The sequence below is a fragment of the Peromyscus eremicus genome, chromosome 20, assembly GCF_949786415.1.
Source record: "Peromyscus eremicus chromosome 20, PerEre_H2_v1, whole genome shotgun sequence".
Taxonomy (NCBI): Eukaryota; Metazoa; Chordata; class Mammalia; order Rodentia; family Cricetidae; genus Peromyscus; species Peromyscus eremicus.
The window spans coordinates 23,860,853-23,886,536 of record NC_081436.1 but is presented as its reverse complement, the minus strand read 5'-3'; the positions used below and the strand labels follow the sequence as shown (position 1 = coordinate 23,886,536).

The window sequence follows — 25,684 nt, the reverse complement described above, 5'->3', positions numbered from 1 at the left end:
GCTACACAGCAGTTTTGAGGCCGGCTCGGAGTGCACACGACCCTGTCTTCCTCGATGTTGTTTTGTTTGTTTGAGACCCACCTGCTGCCTCTGGAGTGCTGGGATCAAAGGTCTGCGCCACCACGCCCAGCTTTTTTTGTTTTTTTCTTTCCTTCTCATAGGACCCCATCTTAACCTCACATACACAAACGTATCGCTCGATCTGTCTGGATGTCAGAATCTGAAATGGTCTAAGATTATCGGGCCGGCTGGGACCTGTCCCTTCTAGAGGCTCCAGTGGAGAAGGCTTTCTGTTTCTGTCACCTTGCCCAGCTCCCCCAGCTGCCTGCCTCCTATTCCCACTCAGGTGGAAGGTCTCTCTTGAGATAAACCTCTCTGCTCTCCTGTTTGAGGATCCTTGGGGGGACACGGAACCCACCTGGTGACAGTGTTAAGGGACTTGCTTCCGTCTTTAACTTTGCCTCCCCCAAAGAAAAAGACAGTTACAGGACCTGTGTGGGGTCCATTCCACCATCAGCAGCAGGAACATAAATGGAGGGCTCTTCTTGGAGTAGAGCACAGCACATTCTGGATCTGATTCACTGGGAGATTGTCCAGACTGAAGCCTCGGGAGCCCTCCCTTGCAAGGTCCAAAGGACCCTGGCATGGCAGTTAATGAATGAGAGCGTGACTAGTCTATATTTTGTGGTGTTTATTGTATGTTTCAGCTTCTTTCTTTTTAAAAATTTTATTTGTTATTGGGGGGGTGGCACAGCACTTGGGAGGCAAAGCCGGTGAATTTCTGTGAGTTCAAGGCCAGCCTGGTCTACAAATTGAGTTCCAGGACAGCTAGGACAGTTACACAGCGAAACCCTGTTTCAAAAAACAAAACAAAAAATTTCATTTATTTATTTATTTATGTGTGTGTAGCGGGGAGCACATGTTCCATAGTCTGATGTGACAGCCTGAGGAGAGCTTGTGGTAGTCATTGTCATTGTCATCATCGTCATTGTCATCGTCGTCATTGTCATCGTCGTCATTGTCATCGTCGTCATCATTGTCATCGTCGTCATTGTCATCGTCGTCATTGTCATCGTCGTCATCATTGTCATCGTCGTCATCATTGTCATCATTGTCATCGTCGTCATTGTCATCGTCGTCGTCATCATTGTCATCGTCGTCATTGTCATCATCATTGTCATTGTCATCATTGTCATCGTCGTCATTGTCATCGTCATCATTGTCATCGTCGTCATCATCGTCGTCATCCATGTGGACTCCAGGGCTTGAACTCTGGTCATCAGGCAAGTATCTTTACCTGCTGAGCCACGTCACGGGTCCATTCTCTCTCTTGTTTTGTTTTGTTTTGTGTGTGTGTGTGTGTGTGTGTGTGTGTGTGAATAGGAGTGTGTAAGGTGAGACACTTATGGGGGTTGGTTCTCACCTTCTATCTCGTTTGAGTCAGAGACTCTGGTTGCTCATCAGCTCATCACTTCCTATGCCCGGCTGGCTGGCCCAGGAGCGGCTGAGGGTTCTCCTGTCTCTGTCTCCAATCTCATCATAGACGTGCTGGGGTTACAGACACACTATTTCATGTAGCTTTACGTGGGTTTTGGGGATTCGAACTCAGATCCTCATGCTTGTATGTAAGAGCTTGACGACACCTCCTGAGCCCCCTGTTTCTCTTTCTTTATCTCTTCCCCACTCTCTTCTCTCTTGATTTGAGGCTGGAGAGAGAGCTCACTCACTGCTCTTGAGAAGAACCCCAATTTAGTTTCCGGCCTCCCATGGAGGCTCACAACAGCCTCTAATTCCAGTCCTCCCATGGAGGCTCACAACAGCCTCTAATTCCAGTCCTCCAAGGGAGGCTCACAACAGCCTCTAATTCCAGTCCTCCCATGGAGGCTCACAACAGCCTCTAATTCCAGTCCTCCAAGGGAGGCTCACAACAGCCTCTAATTCCAGTCCTCCCAGGGAGGCTCACAACAGCCTCTAATTCCAGTCCTCCCAGGGAGGCTCACAACAGCCTCTAACTCCAGTTCAACAAAGACAAGAGAACATTAATGAGCTGGGCTTGGTGGCATATACCTTTGATCCCAGGCAGAAGCGTGTGGATCTCTGTGAGTTCAAAGGCAGCCTGGTCTACAAAGCCAGTTCCAGGATAGTCAGAGCTATTACACAGAGAAACCCTGACTCAAAAAACCAACCAACCAACCAACCAACCAACCAACAAACAAAAAGAACATTAATGTAAGAACAATAATATTGACTAAAAGAAGCCCCACTAAGAAATTCATCATAAAAAGAGGGCTTTGTGCTTGCCTAGTGTGCATGAAGTCCTGAGGTCAAGCCCTAGCACTGCATGAGGCAGGTGTGATGGTGCATACCTGTAATCCTAGGATGTGGAAGCTTGAAGGTGAGAAGGCCAAGATCATTTTAGGCTACATTTAAAACTCAAGGCCAAGCCGGGGCGGCTGCACACACCTTAATCCTAGCACTCTGGAGGCAGAGGCTGGCAGACTTCTGTGAGTTCGAGGCCAGCCTGGTCTACAGAGAGAGTTCCAGGACAGCTAGGACTACACAGAGAAACCCTGTCTCGAAAAACAAGTCCCAGTCTCAAAAAAAAAAAAAAACAAAACAAACAGAAAAGAAAGCCATGGCCAGATTGTTTTTGCTTGGCCCCAAAGTAAAGAAGAAAAAGTAATTATTGCATAGGATTAGCTCCTGGCATGTGGTTAAGCCAGAAGGAAAAACCAAACAGCTATTTATATCCCTGGTGGTGAGCACAGGCAGGGGTGTGTGGGGAGAGACCTGCCATGTTTTTTTTTTTTTTTCGTTATTGTGTGTAATATACCCATAGGGAGGTGTTCGTGCTGAGGAACGTGTGTGTGGATGTCAGAGGACCGCTTTTAGAAGGCAACTTTTTGGAATTGGTTCTCTCCTCCCACAGTGGGTTCTAGGGCTTGAACTCAGGTCCTTGGGCATTTATGGGGGCGGGGGCAGCAATTGAAACATAGTCTCTCTATGCAGCCTCGGCTGTCCTGGACTTGCTGTGTATTCTCTCCCCCACTGCCATGTTTCTTACTTTAACTACAGAGACAGGACACGGCTGTCTGGCTTCATGTTAGTTTAAGAACTGTACAAATGTGATCTATTTTGTCTGTGGACAGTGTATGTCATAATTTTGTATGTCATACTTTAACATTTTTCCCTCAAAATAATTGTATTATTTTATGAAGCTTAACGACTCTGTTTTAAATTCTCCCTGCACCATGTTCTCACTGCACTGTGAACAAACTCTAAGCCCTTTACCATGACTTAAAGCCCCATATGCCCCGGCCAGCTCACCTTTCGACCCACATCCTCTTTTAACGTTCTCAAACCAGGTACATGGCCTTCCCTGTCATCTGTCACGCCCTCCCATGGTCCTGTTCTGTTCGTTCAGAGCCACAATAGCAATACCCACCAGAGCATCATACCCTCTGAGGGGGGGGCAAGACAGATGGACGGTTAGATGTCCAGCCAGCCTGGCCTGGGAGTGCAGCTGTGTGGTTTGGGGGCAATTACTTCATCTCTGTTTCAAGCACTGTCAAATACTCCTTGGGGATGCAAAACCAACCCCAGTGAGAACCAGCGAAGACACCCACCGCAAGGCAGAGAGAGGCTAGATGAGGTGCTGGATGGGCCAGGCTGAGGGTGGGCTTTTCCAATGAGGGGGTCGAGGCTAGGCAGCAAGGGGCAATCTTGTCCTCTTGGATGGACTCCTCTGCTTTATCCTCTCCTGAGATTGGAGCTGTGTCCCCTGGTGTCCTTGCTGGGTCCACACTTCTGGGGAGGGCTCACTTTTCTGCAGACCTTTGCAGTTTTGGCCACTGCAGGCTTCCCTGAGGAGCCTTGCCTTGGGGTCTAACGGGATTCCTCCTTCAGGACCTCTCCAGCGTGCCCCCTCCCCCGTAGTCCACATCCTGATACTGTGTAACCCCTGGGAACCTGCCGGGCTTCCCTCCCTCCCCTCACACACTTACCACTTTGCCCTCCGACGTGACTCTTCTTCCCCACCCCCACCTCCACCCCCCACCCCCCACCCCGCTTGCTGGGACATTGCGGCAGCTCTATCCCTCACAGCAGCCAGAGATCCCTACAAAACTACTGCCACCATGCCACCCACACGCCTCTCCTTGTATCCTGTTCCCTCTTCTGCTGGATCTCCTCAGGGTCTCCTGCCTTTTCAGGCCCCCTGCTTTCCACAGTCCCCCACTTTCCCACCACCAGGCCCTGCCCAAGCTGTCCCTCGAGGTAGAGATGCCCCCCCGTGGTTCTATGTAAGCCTCACTCTGGTCCTCAAAGCCCAGGTCTCTTCTTCCTCTGAGCTGTCTTTTCCTCAGACCCTCCTGTCCCCACATTACCCCCACCAAGGCCCTGCTTCTTATCTAGGAAGGACAGATAGGTGGATGTTAGAGACTGAACTTTGACCCCACAGAGGTTCCGAGACTCTGGGGACCCTTGGCCACAACTTCCATCTCCTGGAGGGCAGCAGCCACCCAACAGGGTGGACTATGTCCTTGCTACCCTGGTTGGTGGCATCTGATATGATTGGCCTCTTTTCCTCTGTGACACTCTCCTTTCTCATTGCCCCCCCCCCTCTCCCCCCCCCCGCACCCCCCCCCCCCCCCCCCGCCCATGTTCTCCCTGCTCATCTTGGCCCTTCCTGGGTCTCTTTGATGGTATCTTATGTCAGCTTCCACCTTCTCACAGCCCCCAACCCTGCTGCTGCCTCTGCTGCTGTCCACTCCCTCCGTCCATCTGGATACCTGCCGCCCTGTCCTGCCTCTCACGTCTCTGCAGCGGCTCCCACTTCACCCAGTGAAAACCAAAGTCCCTAGCTGCGCACACAAAACCCTACACTAGGTGTTCCTCCTTCCTCAGCCCCTCCTCACGTCCTTTAAACTCACTTATGTCCTTGTTTCAGCCACCCTGCACATCGCTGCCACACGTCCTTGATGCCAGCTGTTTCTTCTGAAGACTCCTCCTCTTGTAATAGGAACAGCTCCTTTCCTTGCCTCCTTCAAATATTTGCCTAGATGTTGGCTGCTTTAAAAAAAAAAATCACACTTGCTGGGCACTGGTGGCGAACGCCAGCCAGGTCGCTCTGAGAACCTCTGCTTGTCCATAATCATCAATTCCCAACATGTATAACATTTTCTTTTTTGGTGATGGGGGGGGGGGGGCGAACAGGATCTATGTAGCCCAGGCTGACCTCAGTCTCTCCACAATCCTCCTGCCTCAGTCTCCCCTGTGCTGGGATTACAGGTGGGCACCACTATGCCCACCAGCGATTTAATTGTAACTGTTCATTTTCTTTCCTTGTGCGTTTTCCACTACAATTTCAGCCCCACACAGGCAGGCTTGTCTTTTCTGCGCATGGCTTTATTCCCAGTGCCCGACACATGCTCAGCGCATTAGGAATCTTGAGCTCAGGATGAGCCAGGGGTCTTACGGGAAGGTGGAGGGAAAGGACAATGGCCGGACAGCCCACCACCCTTGTAGAATCGCCAAGCATTTCAGGGCTCCTGCGTGTAACTCGTAGACGTTACAGTCTCACTAAACCCCTTCCCCCCAAAGAACGTGATTCCCACTCTACTTCGATGTACAGGATTTTCCACTCAGGGTTTCATTTCTCTGCCACACTAACCCCAGAGGCAGCAGAGTCCCCTTTTTTTGGCCCGCGGAGAAGCTGCCCGGGTAGCAGGGAGACTGCACACAGAGACTACATTTCCCAGGAAGGTTGCCCACAGCGCTGCAGCTCTGGGGTTTTTAAAGGGCCTCCTGCTAAATCCAGCGCCGGTCGGCGCAGGGGGTGAGGGGGTGGGGGTGGGGTGGGGAAGTGGGTAGGAATGTCTGCCGGACAGAAGCCGGCACCAGAGAGCCACCTGGGAGGAGACTGTGTGGGCCAGGCGGGAGGCACTCGGCATCCTGGTCCTGCAGTGTCCCGGAGGCGAGGCTAGGCAATGCCAGCCTGGGGGCAGCTCCTCTCTCATCGTGACACCCCCCCCACCCACCCCCACCCCGGCATCTCCCAGAAAATTCTCTTTGTTCCCTTAATTCCCCAAAACGATGGCGGGGTGGAGCTGTTGATCTTGTGTCTCAGCGGGAGGTGCCCCCACCCGGTCCCAATGTTCTGGGATGGGAGTGGTGGTAAAGACGTTAGAACTGCAAGACTAAATGAAGGTCTGGGGTCTGTGGAAGCTGAGCCTCACAACACAATGCCTCTTTCCTCTCCTTCCAAGCTCCAAGGCCTCCAGGTAAATGTGGGTGTGGGTCACCCTCCCAGGAAGGACCAAGGAACTGGTGGGGAGCACCTTGTAAACTGTAACAGGCTATGAGAATAAAACACTTCAACACGGGGTCATCCGATACATTTGGGTTGTATTGGGGGAGGTGGTACAGTATCTCAGAGGTAAGTGCATTTGGGTAAAGATCTTAGTGGAAACCCAGAGGATCGATTATAACCCAAACAAACCCAGCAGAATATGTTTTCAAATTAGGAAACTTCAGGGTCACTGACACCATCAGAATTAAAGACGACCTTTTGATCTAACCTGGCCTTTGGCCGCGGTCCCTTCACCTAGATATGCCTGGCCTGCGGTGAAGGCACAGGTCGTGGTTCCTCCCCTCCCGTCCTCCAATCATTTGGGTTAACCTATGGTGTTGAGGTGGGGGGAGGCTCACTAATTTGCCCTCGTCTCTGGGACTCCCAAGCCCAGTAGCTCACTCCACACTTCCCCCAAGTTCAAAGCTCCACCATCTTAGCCTCCTTCCTGCGTGACAAACAGCCCCAGGCCTTAGCAGAGGTTCCTTCATCTTCATCAGCTACCATCACCCACTCCCAGGTTACTATTTAAACAGCTACATGCCTTTTGGCTAATAAAACCACCGGGTTCCAGGGGCCGAGCCCAGGTAGGTAGGCGAGACCACCAGAACCCTACTGTAGAGCCCCTGCCAAGCGGACCTGGCATTTTGAATAGGAGGTAGGCTGCAGACAGAGGTCCTGGGCTCTCTGGGAGCCTCTAACTCGGACCCTAGGACTCCCAACAGCCCCAGGTTGCACTACAGACTGGTGGCGCCCCTTGCTCACTTCGTGGACTTGTGCCAAGCAGGGCGGGAAAGATGGATACATTTTATAACAAAGGCAAGGCATCTTCCCAGCAAAATGGCTGTGGTCGGGACCCCGGCTCCCTGCTCGACTGCATACCTCCTGAACCTAAGTCACGACCAGAGAAAACGAGGACTCCCTCCCTCGCCCCATCTTTCTAAATCTCTAAAGCACACAGAGCCTCTGCTCATCCCAGGGGTCCCCAGGACAGTCTCTGGTCAGCGCCTGTGGGACAGCACCAATGATGGGTACTGAACCCCCACCAGGCACACCCCACTTTCAAGAGGCCAGCGGGAGAGGGGAGCTTCACCCCCGGGGTGGGCCTCGTGGTCCTGCTTTGCACACCCCCAAAACTCCCAATTTAGAAAGGCATATATATACATGAACTCTTAGGCTCGGATATATAGAAGACGTGGGGGTGTCTTTGAGGAGAGCAGGCCACTCAGGAAACCAGTTCCCATCTCCCAGGGACCCCGGGATATTTGGGGGGGCCCGGGCTCAGGCAGGAATCTCCATGCAGAGATCTGGGGGCTCGGTGCAGAGTGTGGAGGGGAGAGGCGACTCAAGAGGGGGAAGGGACAAAGTTTCAAAGTGCCCTTCCAACTCTTCCAGGGAAAGTTTCCTTGAGGGCCCCGGGGGCAGAAAGGGGTTAGGGGTGCTGGGGGGCCTGCGGCCGGGTGACCCCCAAGAGGTGATCGGACCCCGGGGAGACGACCCCTCCCCCCTTGTCCCGACTCGGCCCGGCTGGGAGTCGCCCAGCTCGGGGCCGCGTGTGTTAGTTGGGGCCGCTTCTGAGCCGCTCCGCCAGGTTGGGGGACCCCGCAGCCGGCCGGGAGTGGGGGCCCTGGTAGTCCCAGGGGGGAGCTTTCCTACGAGGGGTCTCAAGCCCCGGGGCTCCCGGGCCCCGCAGCGCCAGCCCCCCGCAAAGGGGAAATGTGCCGGCGCCCCAGTGCTCCTCGACGCAGTTTGGGGCTCGTGGCGGGCGCGAGGGACGGCGGCCGGGGCGCTGGATTCCCCAGCGGGGAAGCCTAGGGAGCCGGGCAGGGACCCCGAGAGACAGCGGGCAGCGGGAGGCCCCGGGCCGCCGGCAAAGGTCGGGTTTGCTCGGCGGAAGAAACACAGATGGCGGCGGCGCGGCGCCATTCCGGGCCGGGAGCAGGCAGCCAGCAGCCCAGTCCTCACCGCGGTCCGCCCGCCGCCGCTAAATACCCGGATGCGCCGCCCGAGCGCCAGACGCAGAGCTGGGAAAAGGGAGGCCGAGGAGGAGGAGGAGGAGGCGGAGGAGGCGGAGGCAGCGGCAGGCGCCGGACCAGCGACCGAGCCGTGGGGGCTGGGCCGCGCAGGGCAGCCCGCGAGCCCGCCTGCGACCCGCGCCGGGGAGGACCGGAGCCCCGCGGCCCCCCGCGACCCCCGCAGCCGCACTTCGGTCCGGCCTGCCAGTCTCGAGCCGGAGAGCGGATCCCGAGTCCGGTTGTGCCCAGCCGGAGCAGGCCGGCCACCATGACCGAGAACTCCACGTCCACCCCTGCGGCGAAGCCCAAGCGGGCCAAGGCCTCCAAGAAGTCCACCGACCACCCCAAGTATTCGGACATGATCGTGGCTGCCATCCAGGCAGAGAAGAACCGCGCCGGCTCCTCGCGCCAGTCCATCCAAAAGTACATCAAGAGCCACTACAAGGTGGGTGAGAACGCCGACTCCCAGATCAAGTTGTCCATCAGGCGCCTGGTGACCACCGGGGTCCTCAAGCAAACCAAAGGGGTGGGTGCCTCGGGGTCCTTCAGGCTGGCCAAGGGCGATGAGCCCAAGAGGTCGGTGGCTTTCAAGAAGGCCAAGAAGGAAGTCAAGAAAGTGGCCACGCCAAAGAAGGCAGCCAAGCCCAAGAAGGCAGCCGCCAAAGCCCCCAGCAAGAAACCCAAAGCCACCCCTGTCAAGAAGGCCAAGAAGAAGCCGGCTGCCACGCCCAAGAAAGCCAAAAAGCCCAAGGTGGTCAAAGCCAAGCCAGTCAAGACATCCAAACCCAAGAAGGCCAAACCTGTGAAGCCCAAAGCCAAGTCCAGCGCCAAGAGGGCCAGCAAGAAGAAGTGACGGCGAAGACTCTGCTCCTGGACACTCCTTCCTCCCTCCTGTGTGTTCTTCTGTAAATACATTTCTCTCTTGGTCTCACCTGCAACCCCTTGCCCGTTCTAATCTGACTTTTTACAAGAAGGACCGAGTTTGGATTCCTCAGACAGACCTTGTGGAATGATTCCCTTTCCCTTAGCCCACTGTGCAAGGACAGCCACATCTTTGTCATGATGAAGATGTACTTGTTTCTTGATTTGATATTATTAACCTTCTTACGGGGTTGGGGGGGCGGGTTTCGTGGGGTGGGTTGTTTACTGTGAAGGCAAATGGAACTGGCGAAGTTCTGGCTAGAGGAGGGGGCCCAGGAACTAAAATTTGTCTTTTTAAGGCTTTCTTAAGTTGCTCGTCCGTCCATCCCTTGTGAGAGCTTCAAAACCTTTGGTGGGGAGCAGAGGGTGGCACCACCCCACCTAGCTGGCCAGGGAGGAAGAGAGCTCCCTGGGCCGCCGCCACCAGCGGTGAGCAGTCGGGGACCTGGGATTCCTCTTCGTTTATGCCCTATGCCTCCCCATTGTCTGGGAGGGGAAAGGGGTCCAGCTTCTCACCATCAGGATCTAGCCATTGGGGAAGGAGGGGTCCGTTCAGCAGTCTCTTGTAAATGGGAGTGGACTTGGAGAGGGGTGGAGTCAGCCAAGTGCCTCAGTGTGCCTATGGAAACTTGGGTTTTTTCCACACGATGGATGGAGTGTGTCCTAGGAGGACTTTGTTCTTTTTTTTTTTTTTTTTTTTTTTCCCTTTCTTTTCCTTCCTGTATAGGACGTGGCTTTGCTTGGTGCCGCTTCAGTTCTACCCAGCTGCCACTTAAAACCCCTCCAACCTCTTACTTTTTGAATCGTTTCTAAGTAGCCGAGGAGGGGGGAAGGCAGGGAGTGGACTGTAAGACATAGTACAGTTGATTTGGATTTGCTAGGTAGCTTTAGAGAGCCAGGTTTGTGTGCATGTGTGTATATGTATATATCCGTATCTAAGACTAGTGTTAGTCTCACTTCGGGAGCTGGGAGAAAAAACCTGTACAGTTGTCTTTCTCTTATTTTAATAAAATAGGAAACTCGCGCACTCGCGCCCTTCCCCCTTTTTAAACAAGTGTTATCCGTGCCGGGAAAAATTTGCTGTGGTTGTAATTTTAAACTTTAAAATAATAAAACTGGAAAAGGAAAAAAAAATCTGTTGCGTTTTTCCTCGACTGGAGGAGAGGAGCAATCGGATGGGCCACGTTAGCGCCGGAAAAAAGCGAAGCTTTGGAGAGAGCCCGGAACCCTCAGGCTGGAAGGGCAGGATGCAGGTCGGCTCGACCCAGTGGCGGGTCCTCGGGAGAGGTGGGTATATAGGCAGGGTCTGGGCCTCCTCGGGAAAGGTGGGTATATAGGCAGGGTCTGGGCCTGGGGAGGGAAGGCCCTGAAGCGGCTTCCCCCGCGCGGACCTCCCGGGTCTCGACTTACAAATCGATCCACTTTTGTCGCCGGCCGACCGCGTCAGGCCCCGCCTGCGGGCGGGACCTCCTCGGCAGCCTCTTGAAAGTGAGCTCCTGTTGCTCTGATTGGCGGTCGGGGCCCTGCCCACGCCACGTGACAGGGAGCGCTAGGCAGCCGGCTGGCAGGCGCACTTCACCCGGTGGGCGCGATGTGGGTCAGCAGCGCGTGGCGCGCGACGCTGTCACCCAGCCGCCGCGCGCACTCAGCGCTGGCGCAGCTGCGCGGCGTCGTGGAGGGCGAGCTGGAAGGGATCCGCGGGGCTGGCACCTGGAAGAGTGAGCGGGTGATCACGTCCCGCCAGGGACCGTGCATCCGCGTGGACGGTATCTCCGGAGGTAACTTCCCCTCCCTCCTGGGAGTCGTTGTGTCTGGCCAGGTGGCCAAGAGCCCTTCCTGGGCTTGCGTGTGAACGGAGGCCCCAGGGTGGGTGTGGGGGAGGTACATTCGTGGATAGCTGCTGGTCTCCTTCCAGCAGCTATCTTGAGCACACACTATGGCTTCCTAGTGTAAACTCTACCTGTTTAAACCTGTTTCGACGGAGGGAGGTGATTTACCCGTCAGCACTTTTTGGGCGCCCAGGGTTGTGCTGCAAGGAGACCCAACCCTGTGAGAAAAAGAGAGCGATATCCAGCTGCATGGCCTCCTACGCCCTGCTTCCAGAAAGAGTGCACGAAAACCCTCATTCATTCATTGAGCCCAGTTTGTACAAGTTACCAGTTGCTATACCTTTATTCCTTATGACATCTGCAAGAGAGACCAATTTTTTTTTCTTTCTTTCTTGGATTTTCGAACAGGGTTTCTCTGTAGAGCCTTGGCTGTCCTGGGATCCGCTCTGTAGACAAGGCTGGCCTTTCCCTCCCCAGTACTGGGATTAAAGGCATATGCTACCAGGTTCCCACCCCCCCCCCCCACTCCCCGTCCCCCCACTACCCGAGACAGGGTTTCACTTGTGTAGCCCTGGCTGTCCTGGAACTCATTCTGTAGACCAGGCTGTCCTGGAACTCACAGAGATCTGTCTGCCTCTGTCTCCCAAGTGCTGGGATTAAAGGCATGCACCACCACCTCCAGGCTCGAGAGACCAACTCTCATTGAAAGGAAGCATGTCTTTAATCCCAGCACTCAGGAGGCAGAGGCAGGTGGATCTCTGTGAGTTCAAGGCCAGCCTAGTCTACAGAGCTAGGGCTCCAGGACATCCAGGGCTACACAGAGAAACCCTGTCTCAGAAAACCAAAAAAAAAAAAAAAAAAAAAAAAAAAAAAAAAAAAAAAAAAAAAAAAAAAAGGACCGGAAGAAGCTGAAATGGAACTAGATGTCCCCAGACCCCCCATTGGCCAGCTCCAGTGTCACAGGGTGTGAGGTAGAAGACCAGCTTCCACCAGAGAGGCTAAAGTTTAAACAAACAAGGAGATTAGGTCTACAGAAGCACCTGTGTCCCTGCATGTCTTCTTTTTTTTTTTTAATTTATTTATTTATTATGTATACAATGTTCTGCCTGCATGTATATCTGCAGGCCAGAAGAGGGCACCAGATCTCATTACAGATGGTTGTGAGCCACCATGTGGTTGCTGGGAATTGAACTCAGGACCTCCGGAAGAGCAGTCAGTGCTCTTAACCTCTGAGCCATCTCTCCAGCACCCCCTGCACGTCTTCTAAAGAAGACTGTAGAATGGACTTCCATCTCCTAACAAAACCTGCAGCCAGACCAAACTGCTCTTTCCAAGTGATTTCAGAGAGATCTAATCAACAGGTTCAGGGCAGAGTGCTTGCCCAGCACACCTAAGGCTGTGGGTTCAATTCCCAACACACACACACACACACACACACACACACACACGATGGGATATTTAGAGAACCAAGCTCTTAGACTCTTTGTGTTGGTCCCAGGTCATGCATGAGCCATCCCTTCCTCAGGCCTCAGTTTCCTTGGGCCAACTATAGTACCTTTTTGAGATTGATAACTGAGGTCTCTGAGACACCCCTCTGGAGATACAACTCTGTGGGCAGCGGATGAGTGAGCTCTGGAGCTGGAGGAGCTAGGCCTCTTCACAATCAAGAAAAGTCAAACCAAGATGGCGACGGTTTGGGCCTCAGAACCCGTGAGGAAGGTCTGGGATCCTCTCAGATGGGATGTTATTCATAGCCAGGTTTACACTTCTCACCCTTCAAGGCAGAGAGGGACAAACCTCTCCTAACCCCCCTGCACTGTGGCAGTGGACTCGAAGCCTCTGGCCTCTCCCCAGACTGGATCACCTGTGCAGCTGTTTGCCTCTCAAGGGCAAATCCAAGTTGACTTCCTCCGGTCCCCGTCGCAGGGCCTGACACCATGGTCCTTGCAGGCCCTTCCTTGCTCTTCTGAACCGTGTTGTTGGTCTTCTCCACCTCAGAAATCCTCAACTTCTGTGCCAATAACTACCTGGGCCTGAGCAGCCACCCTGAGGTGATCCAGGCAGGTGTGCAGGCTCTGGAAGAGTTTGGAGCTGGCCTCAGTTCAACGCGCTTCATCTGTGGGACCCAGGTATGCAGCAGGTGTTGGGGAGCACTTGTCCTAGCTGTAGGAGCATCATCTGTGGGGCCCAGGTATGCAGCAGGTGTTGGGGGGCACTGGCCCCAGCTGTCTGCTTCTAGTCAACAGGGCTGGTTCAGCCAGCTCAGCTAATCCCAGGATGCAGGGCCCCTTGTCAGCCTCAGAGCTGTGGTGCTGCAAGGCTGGGCGGGCCTCTTCTGAGAAGCCTGGGACAGAAACTTGACACCCAGGCTTCCACTTCTCACCTGTGGGACAGAATACCTGCCATGTTGCAGGAAAGGGGCAAAGGGCAGAGCTGCAGATATGGAGGCTTTAGAGGTGTCTGTCTCGGCACGGTCTCCAGGATGCCACACACAGGCTGTGCTGCTGAAGATGGTATCTTAACCTCCCCATTTTACTGTTTTGTTTTAAGATAGGGTCTCAATATATAGCTCTAGCTGGCCTGGAACTTCCTATGTAGACCAGGCTGGCCTCAAAATCACAGAGATCCACCTGCCTCTGCCTCCCCATTGCTTTTAGATTAAAAGCATGTACCACCAAGCCTGACCTTCCTCACCATCTCTTCATTGATACAATGAGGATCGAAATACTTGGTAGGCTTGCTACAGGTGGTAGTTAATACATGTCAAACTGCTTTAGAATGGTCTGTGGTCCACAGCATAAATATTAATTCACATTGATATTTATAATAATATTAGACAAAATATTAGAACAGCCTCTGGTCTACATATAAATAGTAACTGATTTGTTAAAGGTATAAAATAAGTTCATGTAAACATGAGGCTGATGACCATCTCATGAAGTCCGTGCCCATCACTGGGTATGCACTGCCATTCTCCAGAGTGCCCTTCTTCCCTCATGCCCACTCCTAAACCGACATCAAATCCATCCTTGTGCCAGCAAGATGACTGCAGGTAAAGGCACCAGCTGTGTGAGCCTGCCAACCTGAGTTCCATCCCCAGAAGCCACAGTAGAAGAGAGAACTGACACCCGGAAGCTGCCCCGTGACCTCCACACACGTGCACACACAGACACATAATTTTTTTTTAAAAGAGTAAAAAGCTAGCTGAGCAGAGGTATCATTAATCCCAGCCCTCAAAATGCAGAGGCAGGCCAATTTCGGAGTTTGGAGGTCAGTCAGGTCTACAGAGTGAGGTCCAGGATGGCCAGGGCTATGAGAAACCCTGTCTCAAAAAGCAAAAACAGGGCTGGAGAGATGGCTCAGTGGTTAAGAGCACTGGCTGTTCTTACAAAGGTCCTGAGTTCAATTCCCAGCAACCACATGGTGACTTCCAACCATCTGTAATGAGATATGGCACCCTCTTCTGGCATGCAGGCAGAACACTGCATACATAATAAATAAATCTTTAAAAAAAAAAAAAAGCAAAAACAAATGAAGAGCAAAGCATTCATTTTAAAAATAGTAACCTTTTTTGTTTTCTTAATAAACAAGTTTGCTTCAAAAACAAAACTTGGCCGGGCGGTGGTGGCGCACGCCTTTAATCCCAGCACTCGGGAGGCAGAGCCAGGTGGATCTCTGTGAGTTTGAGGCCAGCCTGGGCTACCAAGTGAGTTCCAGGAAAGGCGCAAAGCTACACAGAGAAACCCTGTCTCGAAAAAACAAAAAACAAAAAACAAAAAAAACCCAAAACTTACATAGTGCCTGCTGTGTTCCAGGTGTCACACAGGTAACAAACACCACAGCTACTAATCCATTCATTCCCTTAACAGTCCCAGGCAATCAGTGCTGTTCTTACCCATGATATTGACACTCGGCCACCAAAGCCCAAAGAGACTAATTACTTACCCAAAAGCACAAAGCTTCTCATGTGGGACTTGAACCCAGGTACATGAGGTAACGGTCCATCCATTCTCCTAGGCTAAGCATGGTGGCACATGCTGAAGGCAGAGGCAGGCAGATCTCTCTAAGATAGAGTTTCCGGCTACCCAGGGCTGGGAGGTCTTGTCTCAGTCAACGTTTGAAAAAAACATCAATTTTATAACTGTCCTTGGTGAAAGCAAGTGTGAAGTGAACACAGGCAAGAACCCCTGTCTCTTCTCTCTCTCTCTTTCTCATTTTTGTTTTTTTGGTTTGTTTTGAGACAGATTTCTCTGTGTAGCTCTGGCTATCCTGAAACTCAGTCTCTACACCAGGCTGGCCTTGAACTCAGAGATATGCCTGCCTCTGCCTCCTGAGTACTGGGATCATAACACACTCAGTTTTCTTTTCTTTTTTTTTTTTTTTCTTTTTCTTTTTTTGACACAGGGTTTCTTTGTGTAACCTCGGCTGTCCTGGCTCTGTAGACCAGGCTGGCCTGGAACTCATAGAGATCCGCCTGTCTCTGCCTCCTGAGTGCTGGGATCAAAGGCATGTACCACCACTGCCTGGCTCGCACTCAGTTTTCATGCATTTATTTTCTTTTTTTAAAAAACAGTTTATTTGTTTTATTTTATGTACATTGGTGTTCTGCCTACGTGACTGTCTGTGTGAGGATGCTAGATCCCCTGGAAATTGAGTTACAGACAGTAGTGAGCTGCCATGTGGGTGCTGGGATTGAACCTGGATCCTCTGGAAGAGCAGCCAGTGCTCTTAACCACTGAGCCATCTCTCCAGCCTCCTGCATTTATTTTCTAATAAAACTCTTGAGTCAGACCAAACAGCTAAGAAGTAGAGCCCCTAATAAGCATAGGCTTACTTAATGTGACCCTCTTCTTTGCCTTGGAGAAAAAGACAGTCTGATGTAAAGACATAGCTTCTGTCCCCAGCGTCACTCAGAATCCACACACCAGACAGTCCCCCACTGCAAACAAAGGTCCACTCAGGAATCGAGACCTGCTGGGCCTCATCCTCCACGGTGGGAGCAGCTGCCCCAGTCCCAGACTCTCGGAGTCCCCTGTGTGGTGCCACAGGAAGGGTGTGGCTGAGGCTCCAAGGCCTTCTGCACCGGGTCTGTTGGTGGTCACCTAAGCCTCTCCTCCAGGACTTGTCCCACCAAGCCCGCAGACACTGACCATCGCCTGCCTGTATCCTTTAGAGCATCCATAAGAATCTAGAAGCCAAGATAGCCCATTTCCACCAGCGTGAGGATGCCATCCTCTACCCCAGCTGTTTTGATGCCAACGCCGGCCTATTTGAGGTGTGTAGAGGCTGTGGATGACTTGGAGGTGGGCAGCTGGGAGAGCCTGGCAGAGTGTCAGTGCCACAGAGCAACTTGTGTAAGCCGGAAGGCAGGGGTGAGGGGGCCTGGTACCGACCTGCAGATTTCACCCGGCCCTAGGCACCCAGGGTAGAGGTAGAGTTTTGCCTTGGGGGAAGTTAAGAGGGAAGGGGAACTCCTGAGTGGCTGTATACAAACGCTTCCCCATAGGCTCTGCTGACCCCCGAGGACGCGGTCCTGTCTGATGAGCTGAACCATGCCTCCATCATCGACGGCATCCGGCTGTGCAAGGCCCATAAGTACCGTTACCGCCACCTGGACATGGCTGACCTAGAAGCTAAGCTACAAGAGGCTCAGGTGAGGTGAGGCCCTGGGGCTCCAGAGAAAGGCCTGTATTCCCCTACTCAAGGAAATAGGCTTGGGGAAGGCTCCCCCTTCACAAATAGCCTGAAAGGCCGAGGGAGTCATTTCAACTTCCTCATCCCTTGTGTCCAAGACTGTATTCTATAGTTCCACATGGCCTGAGATCAGCAAGCACCTTTGAGCAGCAGGTGGGTGGATGATGTGTGACTAGGACCTGTCCCTGCTCCCGCATGCCCTCTTGAGGTCTGAGTCAGGACGGGGAGGTCTAATCCCTTTCCCGGTGCCAGGACTAAGGCGGCTGAGCTCGGAAGAGTTGGACAAGGCTCAGGCTACAGTTAAAGAGCAGGTGGTTTGGTCCTGCTACTTATCACATGCTCTTGTCTGTCCCGCAGAAGCACCGGCTGCGCCTGGTGGCCACAGATGGAGCCTTCTCCATGGATGGCGACATTGCTCCTCTGCAGGAGATCTGCCGCCTCGCTGCTCAATATGGGGCCCTGGTCTTTGTGGATGAATGCCACGCCACCGGCTTTCTTGGGCCCACTGGACGGTGGGAACATTTGCGGCCTGGGTGGGGGCTTCTGAAGGTGGATGGGAAGTCGGGAGGCCAGGGGCAAGAGCGGTTGCTTCCTTTGCAGAGGCACAGATGAGCTGCTAGGTGTGATGGACCACGTCACCATCATCAACTCCACTCTGGGGAAGGCGCTTGGCGGAGCATCAGGTGCCTACGGAATCCTCTCTGTGGGGTCTCCTTCCCTCCATGCAGGGCCTGCCTTGTGTCGGGTAGAGAAGGCGGGGAGGGCAAATGGAGGGGAGGGCAGTATGGACGACAGGAGGGGTCTGGGGCAGTTCCTGGCCCCTGACTGGCTCCTCTTGCATTATTTTCTGTCTTTAGGGGGCTATACCACAGGGCCTGAGCCTCTGGTATCCCTGCTACGGCAGCGGTCTCGGCCCTACCTCTTCTCCAATAGCCTGCCCCCCGCCGTTGTTGGCTGTGCATCTAAGGCCCTGGACCTGCTCATGGGGAGTAACACCATCGTTCAGTCTATGGCTGCCAAGACCCGGAGGTATGGTGCCCACAGGGGCGGAGCAGAATGGGAGAGATGGTAGTCATGCATCTTTCTGCCTCCTCTCGCCCGCCTTCCCATCCCTCTCTGTCACAGCATCTGTCACCTCCTTCCATCTCCCGTGTCCTTGCCACTCCTGCTCTCCCACCTCCCTCCGTCCGTCCGTCCGTCCGTCCGTCCGTCCTGCCTCCGTCTGCCCTGCCTGTGCCTCACCTGCTCCTGGGGTCTGTACCTCTGTCCTCATTACTTCCTCTCTTAGGTGGCATAGATCCTGGGCCTCTTCTCCTGCCTCCACGACCTTCTGCTACCCGTGACACTCAGCTGTGTCCCCAGGTTCCGCAGTAAGATGGCAGCTGCTGGCTTCACTGTCTCAGGAGCCGACCACCCCATCTGCCCCGTGATGTTGGGTGATGCCCGGTTGTCTTCTCAAATGGCGGATGACATGTTAAAGAAAGGTAAGAGGGCTGGGGGCAGAGTGTCCTCGGAGAAAAGAACACCAGTAGACTGCAGAGCCTCCCCAGACCCATGTCCTGCTCCTCCTGCCCACACCACCTCTTAGGTCAACCATCTGTCCAGACTTAACAAACTCTAGACTACGAGGCAGCTCCATGTCTGTTAGCTCAGCAGCTCCCTTGCTCACTGTGGGTGGACTTTGGAACAGCAGGCCCTTATAGGTCACGGTCCCAAAGCCTGTCTGCCTCTGTGTGCCTTCCCTATCTTCTCAGGCATCTTTGTCATCGGATTCAGCTACCCTGTGGTCCCCAAGGGCAAGGCTCGGATCCGGGTCCAGATCTCAGCCGTACACAGTGAGGAGGACATTGACCGCTGTGTGGAGGCCTTCGTGGAGGTGGGGCGGCTGCATGGAGCTCTGCCCTAAGCTCTGGGTAGGGACCGGCAGAGCCAGTGTCCTCTACTGCCGTAGTGACAAAGGGGTCCTCTGGTCAGTCCAGACTAGAGGCCCTAACCCAACCCAGACTTCTAGAACCTGATTGAAAATGGGCCTGTACTTTTAGTCGGAGAAACAACAGTGTGAAAATTGGCTTATGACACTTTGGTCTGCTTTATTCTTTCTGAGTAGGCCCAGTCCTATGGCTAACTGATAATCAGGCAGGGACTGGGTCCCTGAGGGCAGTCCCCTGCGTGAGGTGACTCCTTTCCCCACATTGAGTTTTGAAATCCTGTGTCTGGGAGTTATCATTTGGTACAGCCGGGGTCTGTGCTGCTGTGGAGGGCAGCTGAGAACCGGCCCTGTGGACCCTTCCCTCAGTCTAACCGTGGTGGCTTGTCTCCTGTGCCCATCTGAAGGACAAAACACAGCTGCCAGTTGAGGTTTCCTGGACCTGTGTTTGGGAGAGGGCAGAGGATTCAGGCCCCAAAGAGAAGAAAGCGGGTCGCCACTGAAGGACATCTACCTTTGTTTTCTAGAGCTCTTCGTCCCCAATTCCATGGCCTTAGGCCCCTGTGCATGTCCCAGTTTCCCCCATTTTACAGAGCTGCTGTTCCAGCGGGAGCCACACCTCTCTGACTCTGGGTCCAAAGCCTATGTAGTCTGATGGTCAGCCGCCAGAGGGCGCAGCGAACTCGGGCTCCCGCCGCTGCCTGCCCCGCCTCCTTGAGCTGGGGGCCTTGGACCAGGCTGTTGGGCAGCCCTCGGGCGAGGCCAGAAGGGGTGGTTTGCTGCCGCCAAGGCCTTGTCCTTTGTCTTCCCCACTCACAAACACCACCTACTCCATTACCGTAGGTGTCAGCCTCCCTTCCCACATGGCTGATCTGGCACTGTGGGAGGATAGGGGAGGTCTCCTCTCTCAGGCCCAGCCTCCCAGGCTTCTGAGAGCCGCTGCAGATTCAGTGTGGTGGCCTTGGGAAGCTCCTTAATTTGCTTGAAGTAGAACTAAGGACCAAAGGCGCTTGCTTTTTCACTAGAAACAGGAAACAAGGCCTCATACCTCCTCCAGCTCACCTGTCAGGCACCAGGACGTCTTGGGAGTGACGACGGTCAATCAGAGAGAGAGCTCCAACCTAACCTTGCAGATTCTTAAAGTGGGGGTTCTGAGAGTCCTCAGTGGCAACCCGGTAGTGCTGGAAGGGTTGCAGCCTGGCAGGAGGCGGTTGTGCTTACGTCGAAGGCAGGAATGCCTGCAGACCACCAGGTATTCCTGATGAGTGTTGATTCAACGTGAAGCGCCGGGCCAGCAGCTTGGTGTGTGTGTTCTGTGCAGGCTGACAGGTCATGCATAGGGGCCGAGAGCAGCCACTGGGTGATGTGTGTGGCATAGCCAGCCAGGGCCAGAACACTAGGCCCAGGTCCACGCACATCTAAGTGAGGCTGTGGGAAGTGTGATCTGCCAGCCAGTGGCACAGTGCCCGTGCATGCTGCTGGCATTGTTTTCCAGGAGGCAGTCCCTGTGGCAGCTGCACTGACCTCCTGGGCCACTTGGCCATGGTATCACTCCATGCTGTCAACCAGTATGGGGTTCAGGGGGCCTGGCGCCTGATCCAGGTTTGGTTCCCTCGCCTTGCAGCTACTCTGCCCTTCAGAAGGGGTCCTAGGAGGGGCCCAGTACACACAGTAGCCCCTTAGGGTGCACATGTCCCAGCGTGGGCACATACTGATGGTCTTCGAGCTCCTGTGACAAGCTGTAAGGCATTGGAAGACTGGAGAACCAGCTGCAGGCCAGCCATAAGTCCTCATCTTGCTGAGCCCAGGGCTCCAGGGCCCGCTCCTAGGCCACATGGTCCTTGTCCTCTGCATCTGGCCCCATGGGGTTCAGAATGGAGGCTGGCAGCAGCCAGGGGAGGAGGTGGTGGCAAGGACACCCTGGGGCTCCAGCCATGATGGTCTGTCCTTCCTGCCCCACACCCAGGCTCTCTGTGACCTCTCCCTGCCCCCCACTGTATCAGCTCAGCCCTGCTGCTGCTCAGAACCCTTTGCCCTGGTATTTTGGAGGCCAACCCCAGCAGGGAAGGAGGGGGTCTGGAGGCCAGGCCAGCGGGGGCTTCCTGGTCATGGAATTCATCTGGGTCTGGAACTTGGGTATGGATATGTGGGTCCATACTTGTGGAAGTCTTACTGCGTTGTTGCCCACGTCATTGACCTCACACCCCGTCTAGAGTCCTACCAGTGCCCTGTCCAGGGATCCCAAGGTCCTGCTTTTCAGATCGTCGGCTCCAATGGTTCCAAAATTCAGCTTTGCAGTTTCTAGAGCTGATCCCTTAATAGCTTCAATCCAGTGAGTCTCTGCATGTGGGGTTGGTGACGGTCGAGAGACCCCCTAAACCCTGGTAACTGTCTGGAGACTTCCCACAGGAACTGGTCTCGAAGAGTTTCCCAGCTCTCCCAGGCCTGGCTCCATGGAGCCCACACACTCTTCTCTGATGTCCCCTCCACCTCCAGGTTCTAGACTCTTGTCCCTTCCTAACTCACAGCAGACTGTCTTCAGCCCTGGATACACTTGTCCAAGATCCAATCCAGGTTGCCAAGTCTAGTGCCCCTTCCTCCAAAAGTAGCAGCTGCTCTACTCCTAGAAGCGTTTGGCCACAGAACACAACCCTAAGGGATCAAGATAGTCATTCACCAACATCTCCTAACCTCTGGTTCCTGCCCAGGCAGGAGGCTGTCAGAAGAACTAAGAGCGGACATCTCCTCTGTTCTTCTAACCTCAGCCATAGCAAAGTCCTTACAGAATGAAAGGCACAGGTCATGTTCTACCTCTAGAACCTTGTCTAGCTCCCCCCATGACTTTCAGGCTATACTAAGACTTGGTTTACAGTGAACGAAGGCCCTGAAACCAGCTTAGGGAAGGAAATGGCTCTCTGGGGGTTCACAGAACGCAAAGCACGGGTTCCTACCTGAAACCCACAGCAAAGACACTTTGGTTCACGTTTTCTACTCTTGGAAACTCCATTTCAAACTAGAAATCCTTTCTGAGCTTAGATCAGAGTTTTACCTGGAGCCAGGGAAGCTAGGAAATAGGGGGAGGAGTCACAGGCAGGGCCACGGGAGGTGGGAGGGGCCAGGAAGTGGGCTGAGCCCTGGCCGTGGAGGGGTTAACCACAAAGCCAATCTCATAGAGCGAGATGATCAATGGGTTACTGCCCGTGAAAGAGAGAGTGAGGCAGCATCAGCGCAGACAGGCAGGGAAAGAAGAGCCGGGCAGAAGAGCATGCCGCCCCGGGGAAATCAGAGTCTGAGGAGGAGGTTGGCCAGTCCACTCCGGAGCAGTAGCAAGAGCCCGCATCCAACTCAGCCGAGAGCTGAGGGCAGCTGAGAGGAGAGGAGGGGCCGTGAAGACGAAGGAAGAGAAATAGGAAGCAGAGCCGTACCTGCAGGGAGGCACCAAGGGCAGCGGCTGAGCCGAGAAGCTCCAGCCTCGCGGTTCACCAGGAAGCATGCAGGGGCCCGGTGCCTAAGGCTGAGGTGGGTGTTGCCCATCCCGGGCTTGGGGGCCTGCGGCATGATGGGTGCTACGCAGGGACAGATATCATCATTCTTCCCGCCTCCCTTCCTCCTGACCCCACCGCTCCAGGGGTCCTGGAGGGCAAGGGGATCCACAGGTTGGGAACTGTGGGGTGGGGCAGGGATGAAAACGGGCAGTGTGCACACAGACACGTGCACTGGGACGTGTGCGAGGATTCAGGGGCACCACCTGTTACAGTCTTTCAGACGGGCACTCCAGCCTCAGGTCTGTCACTCGGGGTGTGATATCAGCCTCTCACGTCACCTCTCTAGGACTCAGTTTCCCTATGCACAGAGCAGAGGCAGTGACTTCCATGGTCTTCATAGCTTTGCCACTGTGGGGCTTGTGTGAGAATGGACTCTCCAATAACACTCGGGGATGTCACCAGTGCCGCCTGTGGCCACACACACACACACACACACACACACACAATGTCCCTAAATACAAGGGTCTCTCCTGAACTTAGACCTGGTAGAAAAGGAAAATATGCCAACATCCAGAGTTTGTGCTGCCCCCCGACCCACAACATCATCTTATTCTTGTTTCACGTACCTAAGTCCAGAGTAACCCAAACGGCCTTCTAGGCTCTAGGTTACAGAGGTGTTCCCTAGGAAACCAAGGAGTAGCGCTCACGTGAGAGCATGCACGCACGTGTGCACGCGCGCGCGTACACACACACCAAAGTGACTGTGGCAGGTTCTTGCTCACGCAGTGATTCCCCCCCACCCCCCCACCCCCGCTTTGCTCTACCCTCTTCCATCTCTCATGAACTTCTAGCCCCGGGCACCTCGTCAGATCCAGGCTGGAGGAACCAGGCCCCTGGGTCAAGTGCCCGGAGCCCTGGCCTCCGGTCTGAGGACCCGTTTTCTCTTGCTCATCTGATAGGAAGATGGCTGACATCCAGAACATTTCGCTGGACAGCCCGGGGGGCATAGGGGCTGTGGCGGTGCCTGTGGTCTTTGCCCTCATCTTCCTGCTGGGCATGGTGGGCAACGGGCTGGTGTTGGCCGTGCTGCTGCAGCCCGGCCCAAGCGCCTGGCAGGAGCCCGGCAGTACCACAGATCTCTTCATCCTCAACCTGGCGGTGGCCGACCTCTGCTTCATCCTGTGCTGCGTGCCCTTCCAGGCGGCCATCTACACGCTGGATGCCTGGCTCTTCGGGGCTTTTGTGTGCAAGGCCGTGCACCTGCTCATCTACCTCACCATGTACGCCAGCAGCTTCACTCTAGCCGCCGTCTCCGTGGACAGGTGAGCTGTACCCCGGGCAGGCCGGACAGGGACCGAGACAGATTCTCATTGGCTAGTGGAGGAGAGATGCGGGTCCCAAGGTTGGTGCACATAAAAGGGACGCCTCAGTGGTACCCGCCCTTTCCACCTCCACTGTGAACCTCCAGGGGACATTTCTGTGTCCTGAGTGTCGGCACAGGCCTGGTAGAAGGGTAAAATGTACAACAGCAAAAGAAACTCCAGGGCCTGGTGTGCCGGCGCGCATCTTTGATCCCAGCACTCCAGGGGCAGAGGTAGGAGGATCTCTATGAGTTCGAGGCCAGCCTGGGCTACAAAGCGAGTTCCAGGGCAGCCAGGGCTACACAGAAAAACCTTGTCTCCAAAACCCAAAAAGAAACAAGAAACTCCCAATGCATTCTTCAGATGCTAAGTCCCCACACCTGGCCCACATTGCCCTCACATCTGCTTCCGGGGCTCGAAACTCCCTAACCAATGACCGTGGGTAAGTCACTTCTCTTTTTGGGGGGTGGGCCCTTGCTAGATGCCAGGCCAGGGGGGTGGGATGTTTGGAAGATGAAGGCAGGTCCGGGGGAGGGCGGCGGCGGTGGCGCGCGGGAGGCCCCGCCCCCTGACCGCGCGCCCCCTCCGGCCCCGCCCCTGACCGCGCCCCCTCCGGCCCCGCCCCCTGACCGCGCGCCCCCTCCGGCCCCCGCAGGTACCTGGCGGTGCGGCACCCGCTGCGCTCGCGGGCCCTGCGCACCCCGCGCAACGCGCGCGCCGCCGTGGGGCTGGTGTGGGTGCTGGCGGCGCTCTTCTCGGCGCCCTACCTCAGCTACTACGGCACGGTGCGCTACGGCGCGCTCGAGCTCTGCGTGCCCGCCTGGGAGGACGCGCGGCGGCGCGCGCTCGACGTGGCCACCTTCGCCGCGGGCTACCTGCTGCCGGTGGCCGTGGTGAGCCTGGCCTACGGGCGCACGCTGCGCTTCCTGTGGGCCGCCGTGGGCCCCGCGGGCGCGGCGGCGGCCGAGGCGCGCAGACGGGCCACGGGCCGCGCGGGGCGCGCCATGCTGGCGGTGGCCGCGCTCTACGCGCTCTGCTGGGGCCCGCACCACGCGCTCATCCTCTGCTTCTGGTACGGCCGCTTCGCCTTCAGCCCGGCCACCTACGCCTGCCGCCTGGCCTCGCACTGCCTCGCCTACGCCAACTCCTGCCTCAACCCGCTCGTCTACTCGCTCGCCTCGCGCCACTTCCGCGCGCGCTTCCGCCGCCTGTGGCCCTGCGGCCGCCGCCGCCACCGCCACCACCGCGCCCATCGCGCCCTCCGTCGGGTCCGGCCGGCGTCTTCGGGTCCCGCGGCTTATCCCGGCGACGCCAGGCCTCGCGGTTGGAGCATGGAACCCAGAGGGGATGGCCTGCGCGGCGGAGAGACTGGACTAGCCCTGACCGCCCGGGGACCGCACTAAACCCTGCCTGCTTGGATTCGGCAGGCCGGCCGGCTGTCAGTTTGTCCTCCTCCCTGGGTGGCACGGTGCCACCGAGGATCGCCTAGAGAGAGCGTGGCAGCCTGGCCAGGCTCCACCGCAGAGCCGAGGCAGAGTTGCAGCTCTAGGCCAAGGGACAGCCGGGTGGTTAAAACTGGTCCACCCAACCAGACACAGTGTCCCCAAAAGCAAGCAGCCTCAGACCCTATCCAAAGCCAGTCTAGCAGGAGAACAGTCCATTCATTCACCCAGCTCGCACCTTCCAGGCCCTGTTTTCTTCTACTACCTCTGACTGGCCCTTTTTGATCCCAAGTCCCGACCTAAGTGTTTTTGTTTGTTTTGTTTTGTTTTGAGAGAGGGAGACAGAGGTAGAGACTGATTCAAGTAGTCTAGGCTGGCCTGGAACTGCCTACTGTAGCCAAGGATGGATGACCTTGAACTCTTCCTGCTTCTATGTCCCAAGTGCTGGAAGGACGTCACCGCAGACCCCTGGCTTGTTCAAGCAGGGAATAGCAAGTTTTTCCTTAGCTCTTAACTGTGTACCTCACAGAATGAGATATATATATATATATATATATATATATATATATATATATATATATATATATTTTTTTTTTCCTTTGGTTTTTCGAGACAGAGTTTCTCTGTGTAGCTTTGCGCCTCTCCTAGAACTCACTTGGTA

General features: G+C 55.1%; 3 protein-coding genes across 3 annotated transcripts; all 3 read left to right on the top strand.

Annotated features, from left to right (window-relative positions):
* Positions 1-8,490: 8,490 nt before the first annotated feature.
* Positions 8,491-10,413, top strand: LOC131896527 (histone H1.0). Its single transcript, XM_059247199.1, has one exon. It carries the CDS (start codon positions 8,633-8,635, stop codon positions 9,215-9,217), a length of 585 nt encoding a protein of 194 aa, XP_059103182.1. The 5' UTR covers positions 8,491-8,632; the 3' UTR covers positions 9,218-10,413.
* Positions 10,414-10,816: 403 nt separating this feature from the next.
* Gcat (glycine C-acetyltransferase) lies at positions 10,817-18,872 on the top strand. Its single transcript, XM_059247799.1, has 9 exons — positions 10,817-11,063; positions 13,113-13,243; positions 16,288-16,389; positions 16,621-16,767; positions 17,166-17,320; positions 17,409-17,491; positions 17,666-17,837; positions 18,171-18,292; positions 18,563-18,872. Exons 1-9 carry the CDS (start codon positions 10,877-10,879, stop codon positions 18,712-18,714), a joined length of 1,251 nt encoding a protein of 416 aa, XP_059103782.1. The 5' UTR covers positions 10,817-10,876; the 3' UTR covers positions 18,715-18,872.
* A 4,311-nt stretch (positions 18,873-23,183) lies between these two features.
* On the top strand, positions 23,184-25,548 carry Galr3 (galanin receptor 3). The gene is made up of 2 exons (XM_059247800.1): positions 23,184-23,542; positions 24,237-25,548. Exons 1-2 carry the CDS (start codon positions 23,184-23,186, stop codon positions 24,982-24,984), a joined length of 1,107 nt encoding a protein of 368 aa, XP_059103783.1. The 3' UTR covers positions 24,985-25,548.
* The last annotated feature ends 136 nt before the right edge of the window (positions 25,549-25,684 follow it).